The sequence below is a fragment of the Meleagris gallopavo genome, chromosome 1 (assembly GCF_905368555.1).
Source record: "Meleagris gallopavo chromosome 1, MGAL_WU_HG_1.1, whole genome shotgun sequence".
In the NCBI taxonomy this organism is placed as follows: Eukaryota; Metazoa; Chordata; class Aves; order Galliformes; family Phasianidae; genus Meleagris; species Meleagris gallopavo.
In genome coordinates this window covers 53,629,283-53,654,639 of record NC_139404.1, presented here as the reverse complement: position 1 = coordinate 53,654,639, position 25,357 = coordinate 53,629,283, and the positions used below count along the sequence as shown (strand labels likewise).

At 36.8% G+C, this 25,357-nt stretch overlaps 1 protein-coding gene across 1 annotated transcript in view; it reads right to left on the bottom strand.

Moving 5' to 3' along the window:
- Positions 1 to 649: 649 nt before the first annotated feature.
- The window catches only part of ALDH1L2 (aldehyde dehydrogenase 1 family member L2), a 29,159-nt gene continuing 4,451 nt past the window's right edge, over positions 650 to 25,357 (bottom strand). Inside the window, exons 2-23 of the mRNA XM_085227839.1 lie at positions 23,885 to 24,026; positions 21,478 to 21,712; positions 18,218 to 18,383; positions 17,479 to 17,580; positions 16,648 to 16,737; positions 15,548 to 15,682; positions 15,071 to 15,196; positions 13,484 to 13,575; positions 12,558 to 12,705; positions 11,684 to 11,803; positions 10,386 to 10,513; positions 9,234 to 9,384; positions 8,448 to 8,518; positions 8,204 to 8,309; positions 7,764 to 7,851; positions 6,718 to 6,811; positions 6,362 to 6,458; positions 5,463 to 5,561; positions 4,610 to 4,775; positions 3,358 to 3,463; positions 2,086 to 2,285; positions 650 to 1,397 (exon numbers count right to left, since the gene is read on the bottom strand). Of these exons, the coding sequence (XP_085083965.1) occupies positions 1,342 to 1,397; positions 2,086 to 2,285; positions 3,358 to 3,463; positions 4,610 to 4,775; positions 5,463 to 5,561; positions 6,362 to 6,458; positions 6,718 to 6,811; positions 7,764 to 7,851; positions 8,204 to 8,309; positions 8,448 to 8,518; positions 9,234 to 9,384; positions 10,386 to 10,513; positions 11,684 to 11,803; positions 12,558 to 12,705; positions 13,484 to 13,575; positions 15,071 to 15,196; positions 15,548 to 15,682; positions 16,648 to 16,737; positions 17,479 to 17,580; positions 18,218 to 18,383; positions 21,478 to 21,712; positions 23,885 to 24,026 (2,718 nt within the window). The 3' untranslated portion in view covers positions 650 to 1,341. The remainder of the gene's footprint in view (positions 1,398 to 2,085; positions 2,286 to 3,357; positions 3,464 to 4,609; positions 4,776 to 5,462; positions 5,562 to 6,361; positions 6,459 to 6,717; positions 6,812 to 7,763; positions 7,852 to 8,203; positions 8,310 to 8,447; positions 8,519 to 9,233; positions 9,385 to 10,385; positions 10,514 to 11,683; positions 11,804 to 12,557; positions 12,706 to 13,483; positions 13,576 to 15,070; positions 15,197 to 15,547; positions 15,683 to 16,647; positions 16,738 to 17,478; positions 17,581 to 18,217; positions 18,384 to 21,477; positions 21,713 to 23,884; positions 24,027 to 25,357) is intronic.

The following is a 25,357-nucleotide window of genomic DNA, read 5'->3' as shown; positions in this document are numbered from 1 at the left end:
ACAATGATCTGGGCTGCTGTGTTTACTTTACAGATTGTTTCGTGTTTCAGAAGTATCTGTCATGCTCCTGTGTATCACAGGTTGTTTCTTAAAGTACTGTTTTATATTTGGTACATCATTAATATTTTCTGTATTGTATTTGCTCAGATATTAAACTTGAAAAATAATGAATTGAAACCTGCAGTTACATACACGACTTGTTTCAAGCAGTACTTAATTCTAAAGTTTTCTTTTTAAGACCTGTTTCAGTAGTGTTTGTATAAGAAATTACAAGGATTCTTTTTTTTTTTTTCCTTGCAGTATTTCTTAAAAATGGAAGAGGGGTACAATTTATTGAAATCAGCTGATTCAGTCACAGAATATTTTAGGAAAGAGGAAGAATAGGAATCAAGAAGTGGGGCTGCTCTTTTTAATGGCAGTCCAGAGATCAGATTAAGCTTTAGGTGGAGGTACAGTGTAGGGAGAGCAAGCAGCATTAAGTACGGTCTGTTTGTTGGGTAAGGTCTTGATCTGTATGGAAAACTTCAAACTGAAGAAAATTGGAAAGCCAAAGTCTTAACTCGGTCATTTTACAAGAGATTTTCACATAGATTTAAAAAGGAAAGACACGTGAAATACAAAGTAATAGTCATGCCATGTAGAACAGTGATAAGAGTCTGTCTGCACCAAGTGATTTTATTCTTTTAATGTAGCCACTTGCAGGCTGATCACACGTTCCATTTCAACAAAAAGATAGAAAATATTTTCAGTAACTTTAGCTTGGTATGCATAGTTAACATGGATGTTGAACTCTGTATGTACTATACAAAGATCATAGTAAGTGCACTTCCTTGCATTGATGTACTTCTTATGGCACAAAGGTTTTCTGTACTGCTGACGAATCACCAGAGCAGAATGTTAAGTTGCTACTGTAAAATCTGAACCAGTTAATAGCAAAAATGACATAATATGCATATTTTAGTTCAATTTTAGAAGAAACCTAAGAACTAAGTTTAAAATGTTCATGTAAATGCGGTCACACAAATAAGAAGTAGGCATGTGAGAACTTTCTATTCAGTTGTATTTTTTAAAAATAATTCAAACTACTTTTTTATTTTTTGGCTTGTGCTAATCACTGCTACTGTTGCTGGATCATTTATATTGTGTCAGGATAATTCCCAAATGCTTCTGTCTTTCAGTGAGACTAAAATTTGGACCTGATTTAAAGAAATTATCTGTGGAATGAGTGTATTTGTTTTTTAGTTGCAGCACTGCAGATGGCATATCCCAGGCATGGTATTAAGTGCTTCATGGAGCCTTTAAGATTAAAACTGCCAAAAGTTTACTTTCCAAGTGAGGTTGTTAATATTCCACAGTGACAGCCTTTGTTCTAAGATATTCATGAAGAGCTTCTTCACCTGTACAAGCAAATATTAACCAGTTAGAATAGTGGCTGAAGGAGAGAAAGCTGTCAGGGAAGGTAACTGTATCATTAAAATAAATTCGTAATGTGTTAGCCAACATTTGAGTCCTTGAGACATGATGAGAAACTAACGGATTTACTCTCCTTTTAAGATTTACAGGACTGGTTTAACAAGAAGAGCCAAAACCCAACAAGTATGGAAAGAAAATGCAGCTGAATTTTAACAAGCCACCGCCTGGGGGGAGTACTGAAGCAGCAGCAATCTCTAGGTGGCAACTTGTGTGGGGGAACTCGGAGCTGAATTTACAAATTGGTTTGCTTATGTTAAGTTTCCAGGTAAAAAAAAGATTACGTTAGAAAATTACATTACATAGGGGATTTTTCCCCTATTAATAATTCTGATGAGGGGAAAAAAAAAAGGGGCTAATACTTGCTAGGGATTCCAAAGGCAAAAACGTATTGTGTTACTCTTTGCCATGAGGCTTGATCTGTCCAGTCTTGTAATAAAATGAATAATACTGGAGATATTGAGGTGGGAATTGTAAGGACAGGAGACGAATTAGATCACTGTAGCTGAAGGAATGTGGGAGATGCAGGAAATACATCTGTAGTTTTCAGGTAATATTATTTTTTTTCATTGACTTAGACTGTCAGATGAGAAACGAGGGGAGAGAACAACTTACCTAAATCTTTTCCGAAGCCAGACTGTTTAAATCCACCAAATGGTGCTGCTACATCAGTTTTGTTGTATGTATTAATAAAAACTGTTCCAGCTTCCAGCTTTTCACTGATATAGAGGGCTTTGCTTATGTCCTTTGTGAAAACTCCTGAGGCTAAACCATATTCTGTGGTGTTTGCCCGTTGCAGCACTCCATCGACATCCCTGGAGGAGAAAATACTGATTTAATTGCTAGGAGGTAAAACAAGCAAGTGCTAGCAAGCTTTGACCCTCAAGTTTGATAGAAACATCTTTTCCCATGCTCCTTCTCTTCTCTTAGCTGTTACAAAGACCCAGTTTAGTAAGAACTACTCTCAGTGTCAGTCTGTCTCATTTATGGAAATTCATACACTTGCTTCAAGCTTGTAAAGCATGTGTTTGCATTTCAGTGTTTAAAATCTACACTAGGAAATGTCAAAGGAAAGCTGCATTATGCACACTTATCTTCACTCAACTACACTGTACATCTTGGGGATCAGAAGAATACAAAATGACTTGTAAAGCAGAACTTGGCAGCACGTTATGAATCAGTTTGCTAAAGTCTGTCAGTTAATGGAGAGTAAATGCTGAACCTCAGCTGTGACGCATCTTTTCAAGCAATGTTCAAATTGCTATTTCTATCCAATCTCAATTAATTTTAAAAATCCATATGTTAAAACTTCAAAAACTTATTATAATCCCATATCTCCATACATAATTTGTAGATGTAAAGGGATTTCTATGCGGCCAGTTCCCAACTTCTCTTTCACACCACAGAAAAAAGAAACCTGGTGGAAACAACTGTATAAAATCTCTATATAAGGCTGTTATATTATCTATTTGTAAAATAATTCCTACAATGTAAAATGAAAGCTATTAAAACTGATACTCCACAAAATACACAGAGGGATTTTCATTTACAGGAGTAATGTGCTGCCTTAGGCAATGCACAACACTATGAGGTCCTTTTTGTCCACTGGAAAAAAATGCACCTTTAGCAATTTGATCCAACCTCTGTGTTTGTATCAACTTGAGTAAAAATCTTTCATTGAAAATCGAGTCTTATTTAAGAAATGGCACTTGCTGTTCCCTCCTGCTCCCTTGCATGCTTGTAACAGCATTTATTCTATACTGACATGGAGAAGGACACTCATACTAGAAAACCTCTGAATTTAGCTGAGTTTCAGCTAGATCTTAGAAGATTAAAAGAACCATCCAACGTATTTCAACACACAGGGTGAAAATGAGAAGAATGTACCCATTTTTAAATTTGGAAATCACCATCACAGGACCAAAGGATTCTTCCTGGGCAATGTACATATGGTCTTCAACATCTGTGAATACAGTGGGTTCCATGAAGAAACCTAAATAGAGGATGAAGCAACATTTGAGTGAAGACAAAATGCTTTGTGGTTTGTATTGTCCAGGCCTATCTGTACTTGATGTCACAGATACACTGAGGCTTGAAACAGAAAATACCAAGATCAATAAGAATTAATTGTGAATGGTGATGCATGTGTATAACAGCAGAAATAAGGCTGAAAGAATGGCCTTTCTTGATGAGAGCAGTTAACATGTGGGTCGTGTGCAGAGCAGAAGGCCTGCGTGCCACAAGGCCAGGCCACTCCTCAGAGGCAGATCCTGCATTCTGGCAGCAGGAAGACAGGGTTACAGAATGTCAAAGAGAACACTGCTTTTCTTGTTACCTGACAAGAGGATAGCCATACCCATCTGTATCTTCCAAAAACAAGAAAGAACATGCAATGGGCAGCAACTTTGCCTAAGATTTATTGAGGTTTATCTGAAACAAAAGCTCACCTCATAACTACTGTTCCTTTCTAAGTGGTATAAAAGACCCGTCTATAAACTAGTTCACATTGTTGCCAAGCAAGAACTGTTACAGTGTTAGACATAAGTGATTTTGGGTATCTACATCTACATGAGTGAGTATATTTCAGAGTGAGTGGATAAAGCCAGCTTCCAGTGTTTTCTATAATCACCTTTTCATTCCTATTTTTGTTATACTGACTTCTTACAGCTCCACTTTCATTTTCTTTGGGGATGCAGTCCTATGTTTTAAAATTCTGATGCAAATGTTTCTTCTCCATTACTAATAAAGGACAGATCATCATGACAAAATGTTGCTTTTATGCCTTCCTGTTAAACTTGATATATGCAGTCTTCATACAAAAAAACAGGCTTTTGATAATAATATCTAATGCAGACTCTTTCCACTTTCCAGCTTAAGTATTCTGTTCATCAAAGTGGATGATTACACTTACAGTTCAAGGTTGTTACAAAAAAGGCCTCTGTGCCTCATAAACAATATGAGTAAATGACTGCAAGATACTGCTACAGATGGGAATCTTGATTCATTTTGATATATTTCAGTTGTACAGCATTTCTTAATATGAGACTTGAATACTCTGTCCTCAGGTCTTTTCTTGGGTTTACTTTGTATTCTTTCCATCCTGCTTTCTAACTCCTAACACCTTTGACCAGTATCTTACCTGGTCTACATACTTGTCTTCCTCCATACACTAGAGTGGCTCCTTCTTTCACTCCAGTTTCACAATACTTTAGCAGCTTTTCCAGATGGGCTTTGTGATTCTGTGGGCCATGATCTGTTGATCTATCAAGTGGGTCACCGATTTTCATCTTTTTTATTTCTTCCACCTATGGGTTACCCAACCAAAACGAAGTTACATAACGAGTAGTTGTTAAAATGACCAGTGATTCAGCATGCTTTGTTATTTGTGTTGCGAAGCTTGGCTCAAAAAAGGGATGCGATCTTAGAAGGTGAATGCTCTTCCCCTTCTAAAATGAAGCTGTTTATATGGTCTTGTTTGGTAAGCTCCGGTTACTTCTTAAAGTTTTTGATGCAGTTTGCATGTAATAATTCTCTTATGATATTATGAAAGCAGGTAAAATGTTAGCTTTTACCAGGAGTAAATGAGTTACCGCAATAATTTCCTGGGCTAAGCTAGATATATGAATTGTCCAGCAGCTCACTGGGGTAACTATTGGATTTTTATGACCAGCTACTCTTCCAATAAGCATTTTTCAAAATTTCATAGCAGTCTTCAGTCACAGTGACTGAAGTTCAAGTCATTGTTTTCATCTTACTTTCCTAGTGAAATACAAAGTATCACTGAAGATGCAATATCTATTTCAATGTCACTTATCTGCATAACTGATGAAAATATTTGCCTTCAGTGCCTTTCTTTTGACACCGTAAGACATTCACAAGAAGTAGAATAGTCTATGGTAATCAGTAACAAAAATAACAAGAAATGCACGTGTCATAGCAGCTTTGTGCCATAGTAATACATCTGCTTAAATTTTAGTCTTCAACTATCTTACCACTTTTCTAACAAATTCGTCATGTATTGACTCCTCCACAAACAGCCTGCCAGCAGCAATGCAGTTTTCTCCTTTGTTGAAATATACTGCTCCCATACCCTGATCGGGGAAATAAAAAACATTTATATTTATATTTTTATAGGCATCCTTTTGTTCATTTTCTGTTTCATTTGCTGACTGCAAAGTTTCAGCTTTCACTTTCCATATATGAGTGAAGACACTGAGACTCTTGTCCTGCCAACAAAAGTTCAAAAAAATATGGGAAGCTTGTAATAATTTCTTTCTGCTTTTGTTGGTTCAGAGAATCAATGGAATTAGCACTTTTTGTAAGCACAGTGTGGGAGACCCTTGCTTGCTTCTTAGTGAGCGAACTGTATCTGCTGTCATTTTGATCATCTGAGCAGGAAACAAGCTTAAATCTACCATATTTCTCATTTTCACACGTTACTCATGTACTTTAAACACCTTATGGTTAGTTGGGAAGGTGGATTATGTGATTGATGGTGAATTAATAGGCACTGCGTGACAATAGGGAGTATACTGTATATTTTAGCTCATTTTCAGGCTTTTCTTTTTAAAGCTTGTTTTTCTTGGTTAATAGATTTTAACAGAAATCGCTTCTAATACGTTAACTTGGCTAATGTAAATTCTTCCTTGTCATATTTTCTAATGTATCCTTATTGTAGTACAAATCCCTATCTTTTTGGTGCTGCACAAATAATTTAATTATGCTGACACAAAGAAATATCCTATAGAAAATGAGTCTGTTTTCTAACAGATTTCATGAATCTTCATGCAAGGGCTTCCTGCTGAAGTTTTTCACAAGTCCAGAAGAGTTCTACAATACTGTCAGCATGTAAGATCAAGGCTTCGAATATATTTTACTTCAAACTAGTTACCATTTTTACAGCTTTGTCAAGTTCACAGTCACTGAATATGATCAATGGTGATTTACCGCCAAGTTCAAGAGAAACTTTCTTCAGATTAGTGGCTGCACTGAAAAAAAAAAAAAAAAAAAAAAAGTACAAAACACCTTTTAAACAGCTCATTTAATCATTTCCTTTCAATCATACCTAGTGAAAATGTACAGTATAAACCTCTACTTTTCAACAGTGACTTAGCAGAATTTGAGATAAATGTAAACAAGCATACGTAGTTATGCTTTTCTACTATGGCTACATGAAAGATAATGCTAATAAGGTGCTTAGGAACTGGATTAAGCAGCATTTATTCATGAATCTTATGCTAAAAGTACCTCTTCATGATCTCTTTACCGGTTGGTGTGGATCCAGTGAAGCCAACTTTGCGAACATCTGGATGTTTAGATAAGTGCTGTCCCACTAAGCCACCTGGGATGAGGAAAACACCTTAACTGGACAGTACATATATGATTTTTACTACCCCAGCAACAGCACTATATACAGAAAGACTTATGTCAACCAAATGAAATATTACATTCTGGTTGATATTTATGGCTTTATTAATAGGACTATGAAAAATCTTATATTAGTTAACTTAAATCACATTGATGGGTCCAAATTCTCCCATCTCTCTCTTATTAAGAATTTTTTTCCTAATATTCCACTGCAGGTGCAATAGTATAGTTTGTAGTCATTTTTTTAGGGGAAAGATGAAAATGATGATCTAAGGTTGTGGTATGAAGCACAGCTAGTTTATAGTGACCAAGAAACATCTTATCAGCTTGCTCTAGGCCTCACAGTCACATTTAAATACTTCTAAGTGATTATAAAATTAGGAGAAAAAAATGAAGTCTTATAGGCAAGTGCAATTTGTTTCTCTGTAACGCATTCTCTTTCTCAGAGTTTTCATGCTGTTTGTATGGGCTTGGAAAAGGTGTGGGCTGAGAGCTCTTACCACTAGATAGAGTCATGTGACATACAGAAATTTCCAATTCTGTTCAGGAAAATATGTGAAATTGCTGCATGACATAGATGCAAGACTACTATCGACAAAGATAAATGAACTTATATAACAGGTCTTCAAAGGTAAAATGCTAGTACACCAGCTTTAATATGACCTGTTCTTCAAAGAAAAATGATTTCATAGAACCACAGAATCACTCAGGATAGAAAAGACTTTAAAGATCATCGAGTCCAACCATAACCTAACCATACTACCCTAACTCTAACAACCCTCTGCTAAATCATGTCCCTGAGCACCACATCCAAACGATTTTTCAACACATCCAGGGATGGTGACTCAACCACCTCCTTGGGGAGCCTATTCCAGTGCTTAACAACCCTTTCTGAAAGAAGTGTTAAAGGTTTGTTAAAGTTTTACCTGAACCAGGCAGTATATTTATAACACCCTTAGGAAATCCAGCTTTAGCTGAGAGTTCTGCAAACTTCAAGGCAGTCAGAGGTGTGACCTAAATAGAAACACTCAGGTTAGGTCTCCTGTTTTAATGAAATGCATAGTGATAACTCTTACACTCAGTAGTTCTTCACTTTGATACAATATCCATCTTCTTCCTCATAGTACTGACAAATCAAAAATGGCATTTTCTTGCAGAAAGGAAACCATTCTTGAAAATGAAAGTAACGTTGGAGCAGAATTTAAAATAATTAGTACCTGGTATGATCACAGTAATTTATATAATTATACCTCCACTTTAAAATGTATGAACAGGTCGAGCTATGAATGAAATCTGCTAGATGTATGAACTATTCTGTCTGAACAAAATACTGGAGGGCCTGAGCCACTTGAGCATTCCTTTTTACCTGAGCTGTCTTGAGAACCAGTGTGTTGCCTGCAGCCAAGCATGCTGCACTCTTCCATGCAAGCATCATCAGTGGGTAATTCCAAGGGATAACAATTGCACAGACACTTAAGATTAAAAACAAACAAACAAACAAATAAGCAAACCAGAAAATCAGGCAAAAATTATAGTTTTGAATGCAGCTTTTTAATGATTTTTCTATATGCCCAGGCTATCACTAAGAAGGAAAAAAAAAAGATAGTTACCCTATTGGCTCTTTCTTGGTGAATGTTAGATTATGGTTTGGCCGGGCCTGGCTAATTGGAATTGTAGCACCCTGAAAAAAAAGAAGACAGATTAATACTGGTACCATTTAACCATTTATTTTTTTTACAAATTCAACTGCCATTTAAGTATATTTTAGAAAGCCACAGAACAGTCTTTAAAACCACAAGCATTTATTCAATTTATGCATCGTGGAAAGATGTTTCTAATATAACATTTCCTGCTAAGAGTCCAGTAACCAACTCCCGATTTTCAGCTAGGTAACATAAAAGCGTAGATAATAAAACTATGGAAGAGCATAAGTGAGGAACGAATGGAAGAAAGAAAGCTGAATGATATTCTTCATTGTGCACCTTAAAGATACTTCAGGAAATGTTGTTGAATTTGTGCCACTTGCTGTGGTACCAAACAACCACGCCAGCCTTGATCAGAACATTATATATAGCATGAGTCTTTGCACTTAGCAGCATGACTGTAACACAGCGATTCTGCTCCAGGAATAATCAAGAACTGACTAAGCTTACCTGCCCAATGACATCTCAATTAATTTCTTAGATATTTGGAGTCAGATTCGTATTCTCAAATTGAAAGTAGACTGTGCTTTTTGTATTGTCTGGAAGACTCACTTTAGGTAAAATTCTAAATTTAGTTTAATTTTTGATTTCTTGAGTGATTTTGTTAATACTACTTTTTGACACTATATCAGCAAAAAGAAAAAGAAATGTGTAAAGAAGCATCATCATCGTTTTCTTTACACATTCACTTGCCTGAATTTTGTCACACCATCCAGCAAAGTATCTGAAAGTTTGTACAGACATTCCAATGTGGGTCTTCAAAGCTAAAGTGTAGACAGCTCCTGAATCGATAGACTCTATAGTTGCTAACTCTTCTTGATGTTCTTCCATTAGGTCTGCAAGCCTGTAATCAAACCATTACAAATGCACGTCAAAGAGAAGTGACATCTAACCATTGAGAGTGTAAAACTGTATTTTGTATGGCAAAGACCTGTAGCTAAAATAGCATGGAATACTGATATAGTGTTAGATGCTTCAAAGGCACACTGTCGTTCAAAGATACAGATCCTAACATAATGCAAATTGAATTTTATATGCCTCAGCATGTTTAAGAATCTGGGCTAGTCTCTTTTTAGGCCTCAAGTTCTCTGTCTGTTAGCTTTGTCAAGCACATCAGTGAGGTATAAGACTGTCAAAGTGTTTGTGATAAAAACTGTTAATACTAGCTATAGGAGTGTCTCATTGCTGTCCCCTGCTCAGCAGAAAGGCGTGTTTGCATGAACAGATTTTTATAATCACGTCTTAAGTCTCTTATATAGAAACGAAACATGTATCAAGGTTTTTCTTAAGCTTCTGTCTGTGTTTTGTTACTCAAATGTACAATCAATGCTCTCATGTGATTTTAAGAGGTTAATTATGTGCATTTTAGATTCCATAAAGAGTATTTAAAACTAGGTCTGGAAACTATTTTTTCTACTATGTCAATTCTGCTCATTTAAACAATTTGCAGAGATGTGGAAAAATGCTCTTCAATACTTGTTTTAACTGCATCCAGCAGTTAATGGCTAGGGCATCAGCATTAGTGTGCAAAAGGATAAATATGGCATGTCAAGTACAAAGGAGAAAGTTCCACTTAGTGCATGCCTAATATCTTCTATTAATGACTCCTTAAGACAAAGTAGCAGAGGTAGGGGTTTAACAGTACAAACTTCTCCATTTTGGCATTCAAAAGGTCTAGTCTGAACAGAGGCCAGAGGAAAAATGGCCCTTGTTTGAATGAGGTGGACAGTGGGAGTATGAATATCCAACATATTCAGAAAATATGCAACAGTTCTTCAGAGGAGCTAAACAACATGATTTAAAAACAAAACAAAACAAAACCCACGCAAGCTGCCCTTTACATACTTGTACATGAGTCGCCCTCTTTCCCTTGCATTCATTCTTCCCCATTCACCATTTTCAAATGCCTCTTTTGCTGCTGCCACTGCTCTGTCAACGTCAGCCAAGGAAGCAGAAGATACACTGGCAATTACCTGTCACCAGGTAGAAATGCCTTAGCTCAGACAGAACGGCTGGATGCAGAGTGTTACTCTTAACTGGGCATAAGCAAATAATTGATATAATAACATAGTAAATAATATCATCGAGCCAATCAGCTGCCATGGGTGAGACATGCTGCAAGAAGTTGAGACACAGCTGATGGAGGCAGAACTTGGAAGACAATGTAGGAACTCTGATTCCTACATCCTTTCTCACAGCAAGGCACATCATCCCACTGGAAATTTTCTTTCTATACGTAAGATCAGCATGGTACTACAGATCTTGAAGGTCTTAATATTATGATCTTATATCCAAACGTGGTAAAACGAGTCCAGAACATTTCATTTCTAAGAAGCTGAGTTTCTGTTACCATGACTTACATGTAGTATTTCATGATGATTGTGTTCTGTACCAATATACAATGTAAATCCTAAAACAGAATTGCTATGACTTTTATTCCATTCCATAATGAGGTACAGAGAAGTGCCACATTCTGGCTTCTGATGACAGTGAAATTTGTGCTACTGATTTTAGCAGAATTCAGTTACTCCAGAAATAATATATGGGCATCAGAATGACTTCTTCTGTTAATAATTCTGAGTTGCTCAACCAAGATTTAGTGCTTTTGAGAGGAAAAAGTGAAAATGTATTTTCCTGTTCAAAAGTCATTTTTCTAACTGGGAATTTAATGGGATATTTTAAAGTCACATTCACCGTAAGACAGATTTGTAGTAAGATAAAAGCTAAAGTTAATGACTGAAAGGAAATACATACAATATTGTAAAAGAAATACCTCTTTAGCAACTAAACATTAGCAATTTTTGTTGTGAAGATAAACAGGAATGAGAACAAGGTAAAACATACAGCTGTATGGAGATTAACATGCTAGCTGAAGTGAAATTGGGTTATTTTTAAAGCACAACTTGACTGAAATGCAAAAAATGTAGAATATATAAATTGAGAACTAAACTTAAATTCAAAATTATTTTGGGAGGTTGTTTAATGTATGGTTTTGAACATGGTGATTTTTGGTGCTTCAGATTTTTTTGTAGGCAAAATAATTGAAATACACTGAAATTGAGAGTTGGACTAGGTGATCTCCAGAGGTCCCTTCTAAGCCTTACAATTCTGTGACTCTATGATTGTATTTAAAAATTACTTACTGATCCATCTGTTGGATTTATGGTATCGTATGTTTTTCCATCATCAGCATTGACAAATTGACCATTAATGAAACATTGGTATGGCATATTCACAGTCATGTTGTTCACATTTTTTGAAACCTAGGAGCAAAATAAATAAGAAGTTAATCTACCTTTTTAACAACTAAGGTTTTAATGCGGTTTATCAGGGTTTTGATATGTATACATATACATATATATATGGATAATCAACACTGAACTGAATGGTTTTTTTTAGGATGTATATATGGCTGTTAGGAATGCCCAGAAAGGCAAAATTAAATGGAAGTAACATTCTCCATTAACACCACTGCCCACACTCCGAGACGGTTAAGCTGATTTCTGTATTTTTTATCACTGGATCTCTATGGTTAAACAAATACTAAACCCTGGTTAAGGCTAGTCCCAGTGGAATTGAAACAGATGCTTAACTTCTAAATTCAAGAAATTCTGGCTTGCTTAATTACTTCACAAAACACAAAATCTTCCCTTTTCTTAGGAGTGAGTCTGGCACATTTTGCCTCAGGATAGAAGGCCTGGAACCACTCTGACTGAGGCGTTCTGTCAGGTAGGATAGTGCAGGGCCAGTAGGAGTATCTGCCCATGTGCAAGCTACTCTATTCTAGATCTCACAGTTTCTAGAACATCAGAACACTGTAAATGACATTACATACGTACTTCCAATCCACAATGCCAATATGTAAAACTTAAAAAATAAAAGTTACAAAGGAGAGTTTGCATGACCAAACAGTTGCTTTTCCCATTGCATCAAGCAATCCAGTGTCTATTCCCCCCCAAAAAAAAACCAACAACACAAATAAAGAATAACCAAAGAAGGGAAAATAAAAGGTCTTACATAATCAATGACCAACTCTTCTTCTCCATCCTCTCCTCTGAGTTTTCTGACAGCCATTTGAATAAAGTCTGCAAACTTAGTGGCCATATACACATCTTCATTCTGAAGCTGAAGCCCGCTGTATTTTTGTTTGATCTCTTCTAGCATTCTGAGGATTTCAAAGAAAGAATAAGTTAAATTACAAATGGAAGAATTATTCAATTCCAAACAAGCCATTAGAAGGTGGAAAGAGGTCAAAACTGGGCACCAGTTCGTATGCATTTGAATACATGTGTATCTGTTTCTCTGAGAATACTTTCTGATAAACATTTGTAAATAGATGATAAATAGCATATATTGATTGACAAAACTGCATATGAGATGACCCTAACCCATACACAGAGGCAGTCTAGAGCTCTATGAGACTGGTATTTAAGAAGGACAATAATACATTAATTAAAAAAAAACAAAAAAAACCAATGATATGCTAATCTTATATTATGGCCTAGGATATCTGATTTGCAAAAAGAAGTTAATCGAGATGACCCATTAAATGGGTTGAATGCATGGGTTGAACTACTTCTATGAATGGCTTCTCTCTCCCTCTGGGGAGTCCTTTGCTCAGCTTCTGAATCAGCCCCCCTGAAATACTTGTCACTGCATGCAGATAGGTTTGGGCACCACCATGCTTCCCTGTGAGGCTGCTGTTCCTGATGTTAAGGGGAATTTCACTTGAATAGAAAGACCAGTAACTCCTAATTTTGGGAACAGAACTCCATCACATTTTCAAAGGTAGAAAAATCAACATTTTGAGTACTGGAAAATATACTGGAATTTTTTTTATTTTTTTTTTTTTAATATTATCCACCCTGATTTAAAAGCACCGTGACAATATTGTTCCCATTAACTTTTGCTTCATAATTTCCTTGTTTTTATTAGTTTTTTACCTGACAACATGCATAGAGGATGCTCCAGATTTGAAGAAGTCTGTGGAATCTTCTATTACAGGAACATTGCTCAAAATTCCTTTCCAGATAGCCTAATAATATATAAAAATTGTGGAAGCAATAATGAACAATCCTCTAATTGAAAGGAGCATTTATCAGACAATATTTTCTAAGATATCCATGCCTATAAATGCATTATTTCTAAGGATCCTAAAACAGAAGACTATCTTAAGAGGATCTGGAAATGCAGGCCACACATTAGCCAATAAAATCTCCAGCATGATTACATAAAAAATGATTATTTCATCCATGATATTTTCACCTAATCAGGGAAGGAACCTAAATGCTACAATGCTAAAAATGTACAGGCCCATTTTTAAGGTCTTTATGAAGAACAATATTAACAATATTAACAATAACTGCTCACTGCATTATGGAATATGCTGTCAGCAGAGGTGGGAGCAGCCTGGAGAACATTGTGACAGGATGGATGGAATTTCTGGCACCTGGGCAAAGTTGAGAAGTAGTTTAACCTGCATGTATTCAATGGATATCTCTGCTAACACGCAAGCTGAAATAACTAGCAGAGTGACATATCAATTAAGTATAATTAGGCTCCAGAGTTAGCAGTTCATGTCTTGAACTAAAGAGTTTATATTTCTTTTAGATATTGTCTCAGTCAGTCAATCCTTCAGCACTTCACTTGCTGGCAAGCAAGTTCAAGGTAATGTTGGAGCAGCAGCTTAAAACATGAGTGCATCAAGCTGCCTGGCTTGTGTCAAAAGTTACTGACTTTTGACTGTACTGTAGCAGAGTTAGCAGAAGGGAAGACATCTATGATTCAGTTGCTCTGGCACAAAACCTAAATTACTGACCAATATGGCTTTCAGTTAAGCACATGACACTCATTACCGAGGGGCAGATTACAGAAGAGAGCAAGGTGCCTCTCCAGCCTTGGCAACCTTTTGCTCCAGGTGCCCTACTGTTGCATCCCTCTACCAGCAAGATCTCCGTGCTCTTTCTGGGCTCTCAAAGTAGCACCAGTCCCTGGACATCAGGGCAGAACAAAACTATTGGAGCAACCTACCAGCCAGCTTACTAATAGCTAAGGCAACAAAGGCATAGAGAGAAAATCTGCTTTTCTCCTTCAGACTGCTGTTTCAAGACTCCCTGTATCTTGTCCACAAGAACCACTTTTGACAGCATCCAAGTGAATAACATCACAGTTCAAGGCTGTTTTCAGTAGACTCACTGTTGTGAGATAACTTCACTGTTGTGAGATAAAGATCTTTTAGTTTCTCCTCACTTTACACTTGCTCCCACCTTCATCATTCATAAACATTTACCATAACTGACTCTGTGATCACTGTTTTTGTATCACTTGTATATGAAATAAAATTTGATAGGGATACGTCTAAGCTTATTGTGAATTCTTAAATCCATTCAAATTAATTTTACTAACTAAAGATTCATACAGTATTTCTTCAAAGACGATCTGCATGGTTAAATAAAAGATATGCCTATCATGAGAATGAAGTAATGTTTTCATCTGTAGTAATATCCAACTTAAGCAGTTTGTTGAATTACCTTAATATCTTCTGCCATCTTCTTCTCCTCTTCTGTAAGTTCCAGGGTAGTTGTTTCATCAGCAGAGAAGTATTTAGAAGCAGGGATCATTTTTCCATCCTGAAACTGCAGATTTCTCACTAATACCTGAAAATTGAGGGGAAATGAACTTTTATGCATCAGTATGGTCACAAATAGTAAAATGTGTGGCTTGCAGGAAAGCTGATAAGATATATATAATATAAAATAGGACATTCTTAGATGTCTTTCAGATTATCCTCTATACTAATACATTTTAATCCTTACTGAAAATGAACATGTATTGAGTGTGAAGCAAAACATGGATATCTTCCCTATAGGATGGTGGTGGACTGGTAAATGTCAAACAAATCAGCTACCATTTGCAGATGGATTTGTACAGCCTGACAATTCCACACTATCTGCACTTCTTGCTAATTTATTCCATCCATACTCATGTTTGTCAGATGGAGCACTTACCATCTTCCCATCATTACCAAAAATGACTAGACCATTCTTGGTTACAAGTCCAGGTCTTGAAGCACCTCTTATTGCCAGCTCTTGTCCAGCAGGCACTGAAGCATCAAGTAATGATGAACCATAAAAAGTAACCACCTAAAAGTAAATGGAATTAAAAGTACATAGATTCTAAACATGTTTTAAAAACCAAATAACTGACATTGTTTGGAGACTGAAATACAATACAAAGTAATCAAATATAAGTAACTACACATGCAAACCATGTTACAACGTAATTTCTGTATCTTTACAACCCAGGACACATAAAAGCAAGCTGCCTAAACCTGCAAAGCTGCTTAGCTTTAACATTGTGCATGACTAAACCAGTGCAAAAAGGGAAGGAACATTTGACAGTATAAAGCTAGCGAACAGCAGAAGCCTGACTGTAAGTGGTGGAATCCTGATCTGCCTCCAGGCTGACACTGCTGAACTTGGGCTCTTCTGCTTTTTCTAGGCTCTCAAAGCATCATCACCCCCTGGACACTAGTGCAGAACCAGGCTTTTGGAACAACCTACCCACAGATGGCTTATTTTTAAGTAAAAAAAATTAGGATGTCAGAGCTAGGAAATGTGTTTTTTAAAATATATTATGCAAGTAAAATGTGGATCAAATGCATAATGGTCTTAAAACATCAAAAGGAAATAGCCGTTTGGGATAAAATTAGGCATATTTATTTCTGCAAGTGATTTTTGTATTCCCAGGCCCGAATTTCTTTTAGAAAACCCTTCCTTTGCTATTTCTGGTACTCACGGTGTTTCATTTTGCTGTTACAAGGTGGCGGTGCCCTTTCAGTATGGGTTTCATTACACTGTAATGCATATCTGTTTCCCAAAATGGCTGCGGTTCTAGCCTTGTTATTTACTGCTTCATATCATGTGTTTTTTCTATATACTGTTCTTATCTTTTAATTAAATTATGATTTAAAAAAATTAGCTATATACAGTCACCAAATGAGAGCTCCTCCAGTGTAATTCACATCTTTATTCACCTGCATGTAGATACTTTTTGTTTTTATAAGAGAAAACAGCCACAAATGGAGTGTGGAATTTACAGAGCATACCTGGTCATTTATTGTTGCCCATGCTCCAGGTACTTTATCATGCCCTCGAATCCAGTTGTGCAAAGCTGCTGCAGGTTGATCCCAGGAGATCTAGGAAATCAGGACACAGCAGCTAATTCTTCTCTCTTTAGTTACAAATCAAGTTATTAATGCTTATCACTTTACAAATTTTGCCCTCACTTTCTTTCAGTTGTTAAGAACACAGAAAGGGTCTGATCTAATATAGGAAGATCAGTGATCTCTACATGGCTAACTATCAAAGATCTATCAAATGGAATGCTCTTCCTATCATACGGGATGATCTTAACACTTCTCTGCTCTGTGCAGCTTTTATCTGTCCACAAATTCTCCTCCTCAGACTAAAATACTGATAACATAACTCTTACAACTAGGTATTCATTGACTCATAAATAATATTATGATTAACAAATTTAATAAGCATAGTATAAATGTAAATAGTGTATGTTTCCATTTCCTAATGTCCAACCCATTTCTGGTAAAGAAGACAGCATAGACTATTGGCAAACATGCTAGGATAGTTATCCCCATTCAGTGTTAAATTTCAAAGTATGGTAACTTGAGTACCCACAGAAGGCACAACTGCCATCTAGCTATGTGCAGATGATCCCAAGTAGATGAAGTTTCTAAACATATGTAACTGCTGGCTGGCAATCTGAACTTAACCTGAGTCTTCATGAATTTGTCCCAGAAATAAGAAGGGAGGAAGCAACTGAGTTAAAACCTACATTCATTTCAAGTGACTGTGATTGCAGTCTGAATTAGCAACTTTTTCTAATGATTGGCACGTATCACAGTGTTATTTAACACTACCTCTGCATTTTCCTTTTTCTGGATCCCTTCGTATGTTGCCCCTTCTTTTGGCTGAGGTATACGAGGTGCCTTACCATCAGCAATTAGATGTACAGCTTCCACCTAAGTAAAAAGGAACAGATTTAACATCAGCTTGGTTCTCCTTTTGTCCTCAGTCATGCTTGTGGCAGACAGAAGAAAATTTTCTTCCACAACAGGAAATGGTTTATTTTCAAAACCCAGGTTTTCCAAAACCTAGGGGACCAATGTGGCACTGGATAATATACATATATTCTTGAGAAACTTCTATGACAAAAGAAATAGCCTCAGAATATGATGGGAGTACCTAGTCACCATGCATACAGCAGCTGCCTGAATTAAGCAGGACCAGAGTTTAAGTAAGGACAGAATGTGTCTCTGTACCTTTGCATTCATCTCTTTCCCTTTTCTTTCTGCAAAGAAAGTTATTTCTATACACTCAAGACAAACCCGACCTCTTGCCTTCTGCAGAAACTGGATATGCTCTGCCCGCTGTCTGCAACAAATATTCTGAGGCCACCTCCTCAGCTGTTGTAAAGCTACAGAGTCCCTCTGAAGTTTAAAGTTCCTCCGAAGTTTAGAATTCATCTGAAAACACCACAATCTCTCTTCCCAAATGTAACCATCTTGTCTGTATTTCCTTTTTTTTTTTTTTTTGTCCTTTCAAACTCCAGCAGATGCTATTCTTTTCTTATAAAATGTTTAGTACAGGTAAACATACCATAGCCTTTACTCCTTCTGGGAAGAGAAACCGGTTATACAGATCATCCACAGTATCATTTTGGCCAACATCGCATTCTCGCTGCAGAAGTATTGGTCCAGTGTCCAAACCATCATCAGCCCAAAAAATTGTAAATCCTGCTTTCTTATCTCCTTGAATTAAAGTCCTGGAGGTAAAAGAAACCTTATAGTAAATAGAGAAAATGCGAAAGCAGTCAGATATATCCATATATGTGTTACACATTCATTTGCTTTATTCAGATAGAAGATCCCAACTGTCTTTATCACCAGTTTCATTGCTCATTTCATAGTCAAGTACCCAGAGCTTTGATACTGTATATATATTTTCACAAAGTGACATAAGAAAGGCTGCAGCTGAATCCAGAGTGCCCATCACCAGTCGTGCTACTTAAAATGTATCATCAGTGGCTTAAATGTATAGAGCAGAGAGTGTGCAATAGCTGCATGCATTTGAAAGATGGAAGCGTCTAAACAGTCTAAATAATTCCTAATTGTTTACTGTAATTAGCTAAGATTCACAGCTTATCTGTAGGTCAGCAAGAGAAGCACACTTGTCCCACAGCTGAAAAAGAGCTAAACTGACAGTGGAAAATGATGGACACTTAGCAAAATACTAATATACAACTATTTAAGGAAAAGACACTGGGGGAATTTATATCCAGCCAAATTCTCAGCTGGTCTTCATGAACATAGCACTAGTTATACAGCAGACCTATACTGATTTACATCAGCTCAAGATTTGTTTCTGAATTCGAAGGGAAATCCAGCCAGATAGATTTTCCACTTCTCCCTTGGAGATGCAGGTACTTCAGAATGATGGAAAGTCAAAGTGCTTAAGGGAGCAGCCAGAAGCGTCTGTGTGCAAACATCAATACCATTTTTGTAAGACATATGACATACATAAGTATTCCTTTGGCAGTCCATGTTGTGAGAGGATCATCTGAAATCTGGCTTATATATTTGAAAATTCACTATATGAACACTGAAAACTACATTATTAAAAGCATGCATTTGTGCAGAAAGAGGAGCAAACTCTGAAGACAGCTGGAGGAGTTAGCAGTTCAAATAAAAGTGAAACAGATCCTCCACACAATGAAGCAGCATCTCATCTGTTTTATATTATCTGGAAATACAGAATGATCACCCTAATGCATGTCCTCAGCATTGCTCTGGCAGAGAAGAAAGTACTTTGGAAAACATCTCTGATGCTAAGCAGACAACAGGATGAGAACTCCTGAGAACTTCTTCCTCTGTGCACCATCTCCAAGCTCCCTTTGCAGATGGCTGCTGATAACAAAGTGGCAGCAGCTGGAAAAGGCTGTAAAGAATGGAGTGAGGAACCCTCAGAGGTTCAGGACCTTTGTCTGTAACAGATGCCTCTTAGACATGCCTCATTCCCACTGGTTTTCTAAGTCATGGTGTTTGTGTGGGAAAATGGTCTGCCACAGCTCATGGGCTGCGGCCACAACAGATGGAAGAAACTTCCAACAAGAGCAAGGGTTGCAAGGCTGAAACACGAGAGTCATCAGAAAAGGCCAAACTAAAGTTAAATTCTAGCATAGTTAAAAGGTCTTAGGACAACAGCCTTTATCTGCAAAGGGCAAAAGCAGATGCTTACAGAATGAAGATGCAAAACAAGCAAGACTTGGTGATAGACCACTGGGATACATTCCTGATTCTGGAAACCTTTACCTCAGGAACTTACTGAAAGACAGTTGGTATGCCTGTATCTACACCTTCCTGTGGAACAGATCTTAATGAACCCTTTCTCCAAGAAAACTTCTTTCTTGACCTCTCTCTCTAGATGAACACTTCCACAGGTTAATAACTGACTGCAAGGAGAAAAAGTACTTTATTTATTTAAATCCTACCATCTGTCTCTTTGTTGGCTGCTTCCTCACTTTGATTAAGAAAGAATGAGCAATCACTCCCTATTCACCTTCTCATGTCTTTCATGAATTTTTACACTGCTGACATATTTCCTTTCGAGTGATCTGTTTTCCACTTTGAAGACTCTTAGACTTATCTCCCATCATGTGGAAGTTGGTCTATACCAAGATTTTTCTGAGGCATTTCTACTTTCTTCATGCACTAAGATCCTTCCCATGGTCTCTTTTCTGAACTTAGATTTTACTGCTTAAACATAGTCAGCTTTTTTTCCTCTTATGTATCATTACCTAATGTTTTTTTAACTTCAAGTTTTACCTCCTGTCTTCTGGATCTTAATTTACTCATCTATGTATTGTAATAACACTTTAAGCTCCTCCATCTGGAATACCAATATAAGTCTCCTACTATGCCATTCTTTTTGCTCAGCACCTTTTTGTATCAAACACCTCTACATATCTCCCACCTGTAGCACATTTGAGAAATTATTCAATTTTGTGCCTTAAAAGCTGGCCCTTTATATTTTTTACAGACTTGGTGCTTTTTCTTATTTTACTTCTTTGGACAAAAATACCACTTTCTGAAGGATTTCTTTGAATCTCTAATGGTCTCCTTTACTCTCCATTCAAGTACTCTTTTCAAGTACTTCAGCTCAGCTTTTTTTTTCACTGTGGGTCATTATTCAAAAAACAAAATATGCTTTTGCTTTGAATTTACAGCATTAATTTTTTAGATAATCATCATGACGCCTGCAAGAGTCTTTTTTTTTTTTAAATATTTAGGCAATTTCTCTTTGAATTTAAACATAATGATAAAGACATTTCTTTTGACATGGGAATGCTACATCAGAGCCCATTGTGCTCATTACTGTAGTTTAGTTCTTTCAAAGTACATTTTCAATCTAGTCTTGTGCATTGCACAAGATGATAGAAGTTTTTCTTATGGATTCTTTCATCTCTTTCTTTCCCTTCTGTGAAGTCTTAGACTCTGCATGAAGCCCTGTTGTGACAGTTACCTATTGTTTCAGGGGGGCTAGCTGAAAGGGTACCATCCTGCCTATGGAAACTACATATTGCTGATTTACCTATGTGAGTAAAATACTCAAATGCACAGACCACATCACTGATCATCCAGGAATAACAGCTGCACTTGTGGTGGAAATAATGTTGAGTCTCTGGTATGAAGTGAAGTCCATGATCCAAATACTCAGCTGCTTTGGAGAAGTTGTTTCAGAGCAGTTGCAAGGCAACAGAATTGTATCAGTGTTTATATAAATAATGGATTTGGCCCAACATACTAACAGAAACATCAAAACTACACTGTAGTTTTGATGAACAACAGGCAAAAGCTTACCAGTTGATTGCAGAAGCTCCTCGGTGGCGTGGTAGGATGGATGGATGGTAAATAATTGAGCCATGTTTTGGGCAGTCAATGACATCCATTGGGATGAACTGTGTACAGAATGGAAGGACATTCAGCTCTGCTCCAACCGATTTGTAGGCTGCAATTACTTCCTGGATAGGCTTGCCTTTAGTTCTCCATCTGGGAAATTTAAAAACAGGAGTGCCATCCTTCTCTGCTGCCAATGCTGAGGGACAAAAATATACTTTTCTTTAATTCACATTTTGTGTTAAAAATTCAAACTGAAATAAGTTTTGTACGACCAGATAACCCAGATAATGAAATGTATTACAGATAGCCCTTTGTACTGTTCTGTAGGCTGTTTAAATAAAACTTTACACTTGGATAAATTTGATTATTATGTCATTGACTCTCATTATATAGCTTGGGCCATTCTCAACTTTAATTTTGCTCTCATGGCTTGGATAGTAAGAATGATGAATGCCACTGAATATTAAATAATGACACTTCATTTCTTGTCTGGTCATTACAGTTGCCTGCAACTTGTTCAGCAGAGCTTAATTTTGCCTTTCACATTTCTATGTGATTACAATTACGTGCTTGTGTCAGCAGCAATTTACCATGTGGCTCAAATAATTACAGATGCTAGCAGCCTTCAGTCATTTCTTCAATATTCTGTTTACTGATGCTTTCTGGATATGCTCCCATTTATCTGTGAGAGACACAGCTACACCAAGAATTTAGCTCAAGGGTGAAAAAAAGCAACGGCATTATTGCAGACAGAATCTTCAGATATTTGATAAACTCCACTGAACATCTGCTTAATAAACCATCACAGAAAAGATAGTAGAGTCAAACTCTACAGCTATTGAGCTGGATCTGTAATAGGAAGAAAAGGGAATACAGAAAATTTACTTAATTTAACTCCTATTTCTAAACACTTTTTGGATTTCCTTCCTCTTTTTCATTTCTGGAATTGAATTTTGAGTTTGACCTGAAACATCATTAGCCTATTAACATAGGTCCTAAGTAAATACTTAATGAAGTATCATTCCATACAGTACATTGGAAACTAGCATGCACTGGAATTGCTTTTAGAAATACAAATCATAGCTGACTGAGGATATAGAAACATTAGAAAATTTCACTTGTGACTTAAGTTGTTTGGATCATCAGAAAGTAAAAAAAAAAAAGTCGTCTTAGGAAAGCAACAAACATTCTACAGCTCAATTAAAATGGTCATGATGGAAATCAGCCGAAGATTTCTTGAGTTATATCTGCTAGTATAAAAACTGTATAATAGTAGTTTGTATAATGCAACCAACTGTAACGGAATGCTTCCAGAGCTGGACAGACACATTGTCTTTTTTTAAACCAATAGATATCTCCTATAATTTTTCCAGTGTATGATTAATTCTTTCAATGAGGTCACAGAATGCAACAAACTTGAGAGCCGCTGGGAGTGCACAGACCAAGTAAGAAAAATCTACGTTTGATTCTTCCCTCATTCTATAGAAACATGTCAGGACCCAAACAGAAAAAAAAGAGACATCTGAGACAGCTCATGGAATGTAGTTTTAATTTCTGCTCATTCATAAAGGTAAGTTCTTTTCTGGCACTTGATAATCCTATTAACTCACCATTTTTGTGAGAAAGAGAAAGTTAAATTCAGATAATGACTTCAAAGCAGCTTCTTCACCACGCTATTTCCCGCTGTATGAATTCAATTTTGAATATCTCTACAGCAAATGCTTAGAAAGTTTGCAAAATCTTGGCAATGTAAAAAAGAAGAGCAATGCCTCTTCTACTCTTTCCAGTGAGTTTTCCTTAGTCTAGATGGAAGAGAAATAGGTTTGGCAGATATACTGCTGCATACAAGCTTATCAGAAAGAGCAGAATGAATAAACAGTCTTGGCTCCAAGCCTGGAGTGTCCCAGACAGCACCATGGAACAGGTGACAGACATTTGTGTTTGTATGCAGGCTCAGTAGCTATTTCCTAATACATCCTGTTAAGTCAGGAGCTAATCAAGACTAATGCACTGTTCCTCAAACCTATTTTTACATATTTTGATTATTATTATGATACAGATCTAGTTCAGGATGGTACTTCTAGGTAGACATTCAAATAAGGTACCCAGATTACTTTATTTAAAAAGAAAATATCATAGCATATGGCCCTGCATAGCTAGAAACAATTTTTAAATACTAATTAACAAAGTTAAACCAGCTCTGGGACTTGTGTATTCATTTAAGCATAGTTCTTGTGCTGAACCCAATGTATCAAAGGCAATATATGTAATATATGTATATGTAAGTCACTCCCATATAGACATCTCACAGCAATGCAAGTTTGTTAAGTATGCCTGTAATGTCAGCATTTAGATTAAGTACACTTACCCAAAGGATCAGCTTGTCCATTCTTGTCAGGCACTGTGAAAACTCCCACAACTTTATGGCCCTCTTTCCTCAGCTTGTTATAAACCTCTTGTCCAAAAATGCTTTGACCTATAAGAGCTAGCTTTAGCTTATGCTGGTATGCCTGATCAAAAGAATTAAAACAAACCATGTTATAGGATATAAAGTATTTATGTCGCTGCTTATGTTTCTCTCTTCCTCTTTCAGCATTATTTTTGATTTAAAGTGAAATAATCTTTTTTCATTTCAAGTAAAAGCAATCAGTTTTTTAGATAAGCAATTGGCAATGTGTAGTTCTGTGAGACCACACTGAGCATAAAGTATCAGCAGATACTGCATTTATGTGTATCGGTTTCCCATAATTTTCATTATTTTCACTGCTTGCTACAAGAGGTATAACAGGCTCCATTATCTTACACCTGGCCATAAGATATGATAAGAAATGAAACAATAATTTTGAAAACATTAAAAACATTTTCTCTTGGTATAACATTAGTGCCTGGAAGATGCCCTCTAAATCCCTATAATTAAATGGTGGCATATAATTTGTGGTTAACATGGATACACAAAGAAGACAAGCTCATATTGTTCTTACCAAGCTAAAGGTAGTGATCATTCATTTGATCTTCCTACAAGGGAATACTGCTAAATACTCAGTGCCCTCACTGGACTTTCCCAGCTTTCTGTGTTTGCTTCTAAGTTCAGTAGATACAAGTTTTTAAGCTTCTTCAGACTGAGCAGGTGCCAATAGCTGCCCCAACTTTTGATTTTTAGGGGAGTGAGAATAATGACACTATTATGATATCAAAAAATCACTTACTGCTGCTTTACTTAAGCTCTGAAACCCTGAGAAAAGTACTAATTCCTTTAGACTCCTCAAAATCTGAAGAGCAGTCTTCTGCAGAATACCAGCATTGAGGACACTCTAATTTCTCTTTTTCCCTTCCAGGAAAACATGCCAGCTGGAGCACAGCATATGTTTTCTGGGCAGGATGTAGTACTTGTATGAACAGGAAAGGCAGGGAGAAGTGGCCCAGATTCAGTGAATCTGCTCCAACTTTGAAACTGTTCCAAGATTAATAGAATTTTACTGTGAACACTATAAGTACACTGGGATGCTCTTCAACATAACCCAAGATCTTGTAAAACCACAGAATCATCCAGATTGGAAAAGACCTTCCAGATTCAAGTCCAATATCTACCTACAAATACCAATATCTGACCTACGAAATCCCGTCACTAAGCCTCGTCCCTCAGTGCCACATCCACAATCCTACAGTCCTCACATACGCCTCCTTGCTTCCTTCCTGCACAAGTCTTCCTGAGGGTACTGAGATAGGTGGACACTGACCTGACAAAGCACGCCTAATTCTTAACTGATTCACAGATCTAGTTCTTTGCACTGCCGTGAGCCCTAATGCAGGTCCAGCAGAGTACAAGAATGAGCAGAGGGTG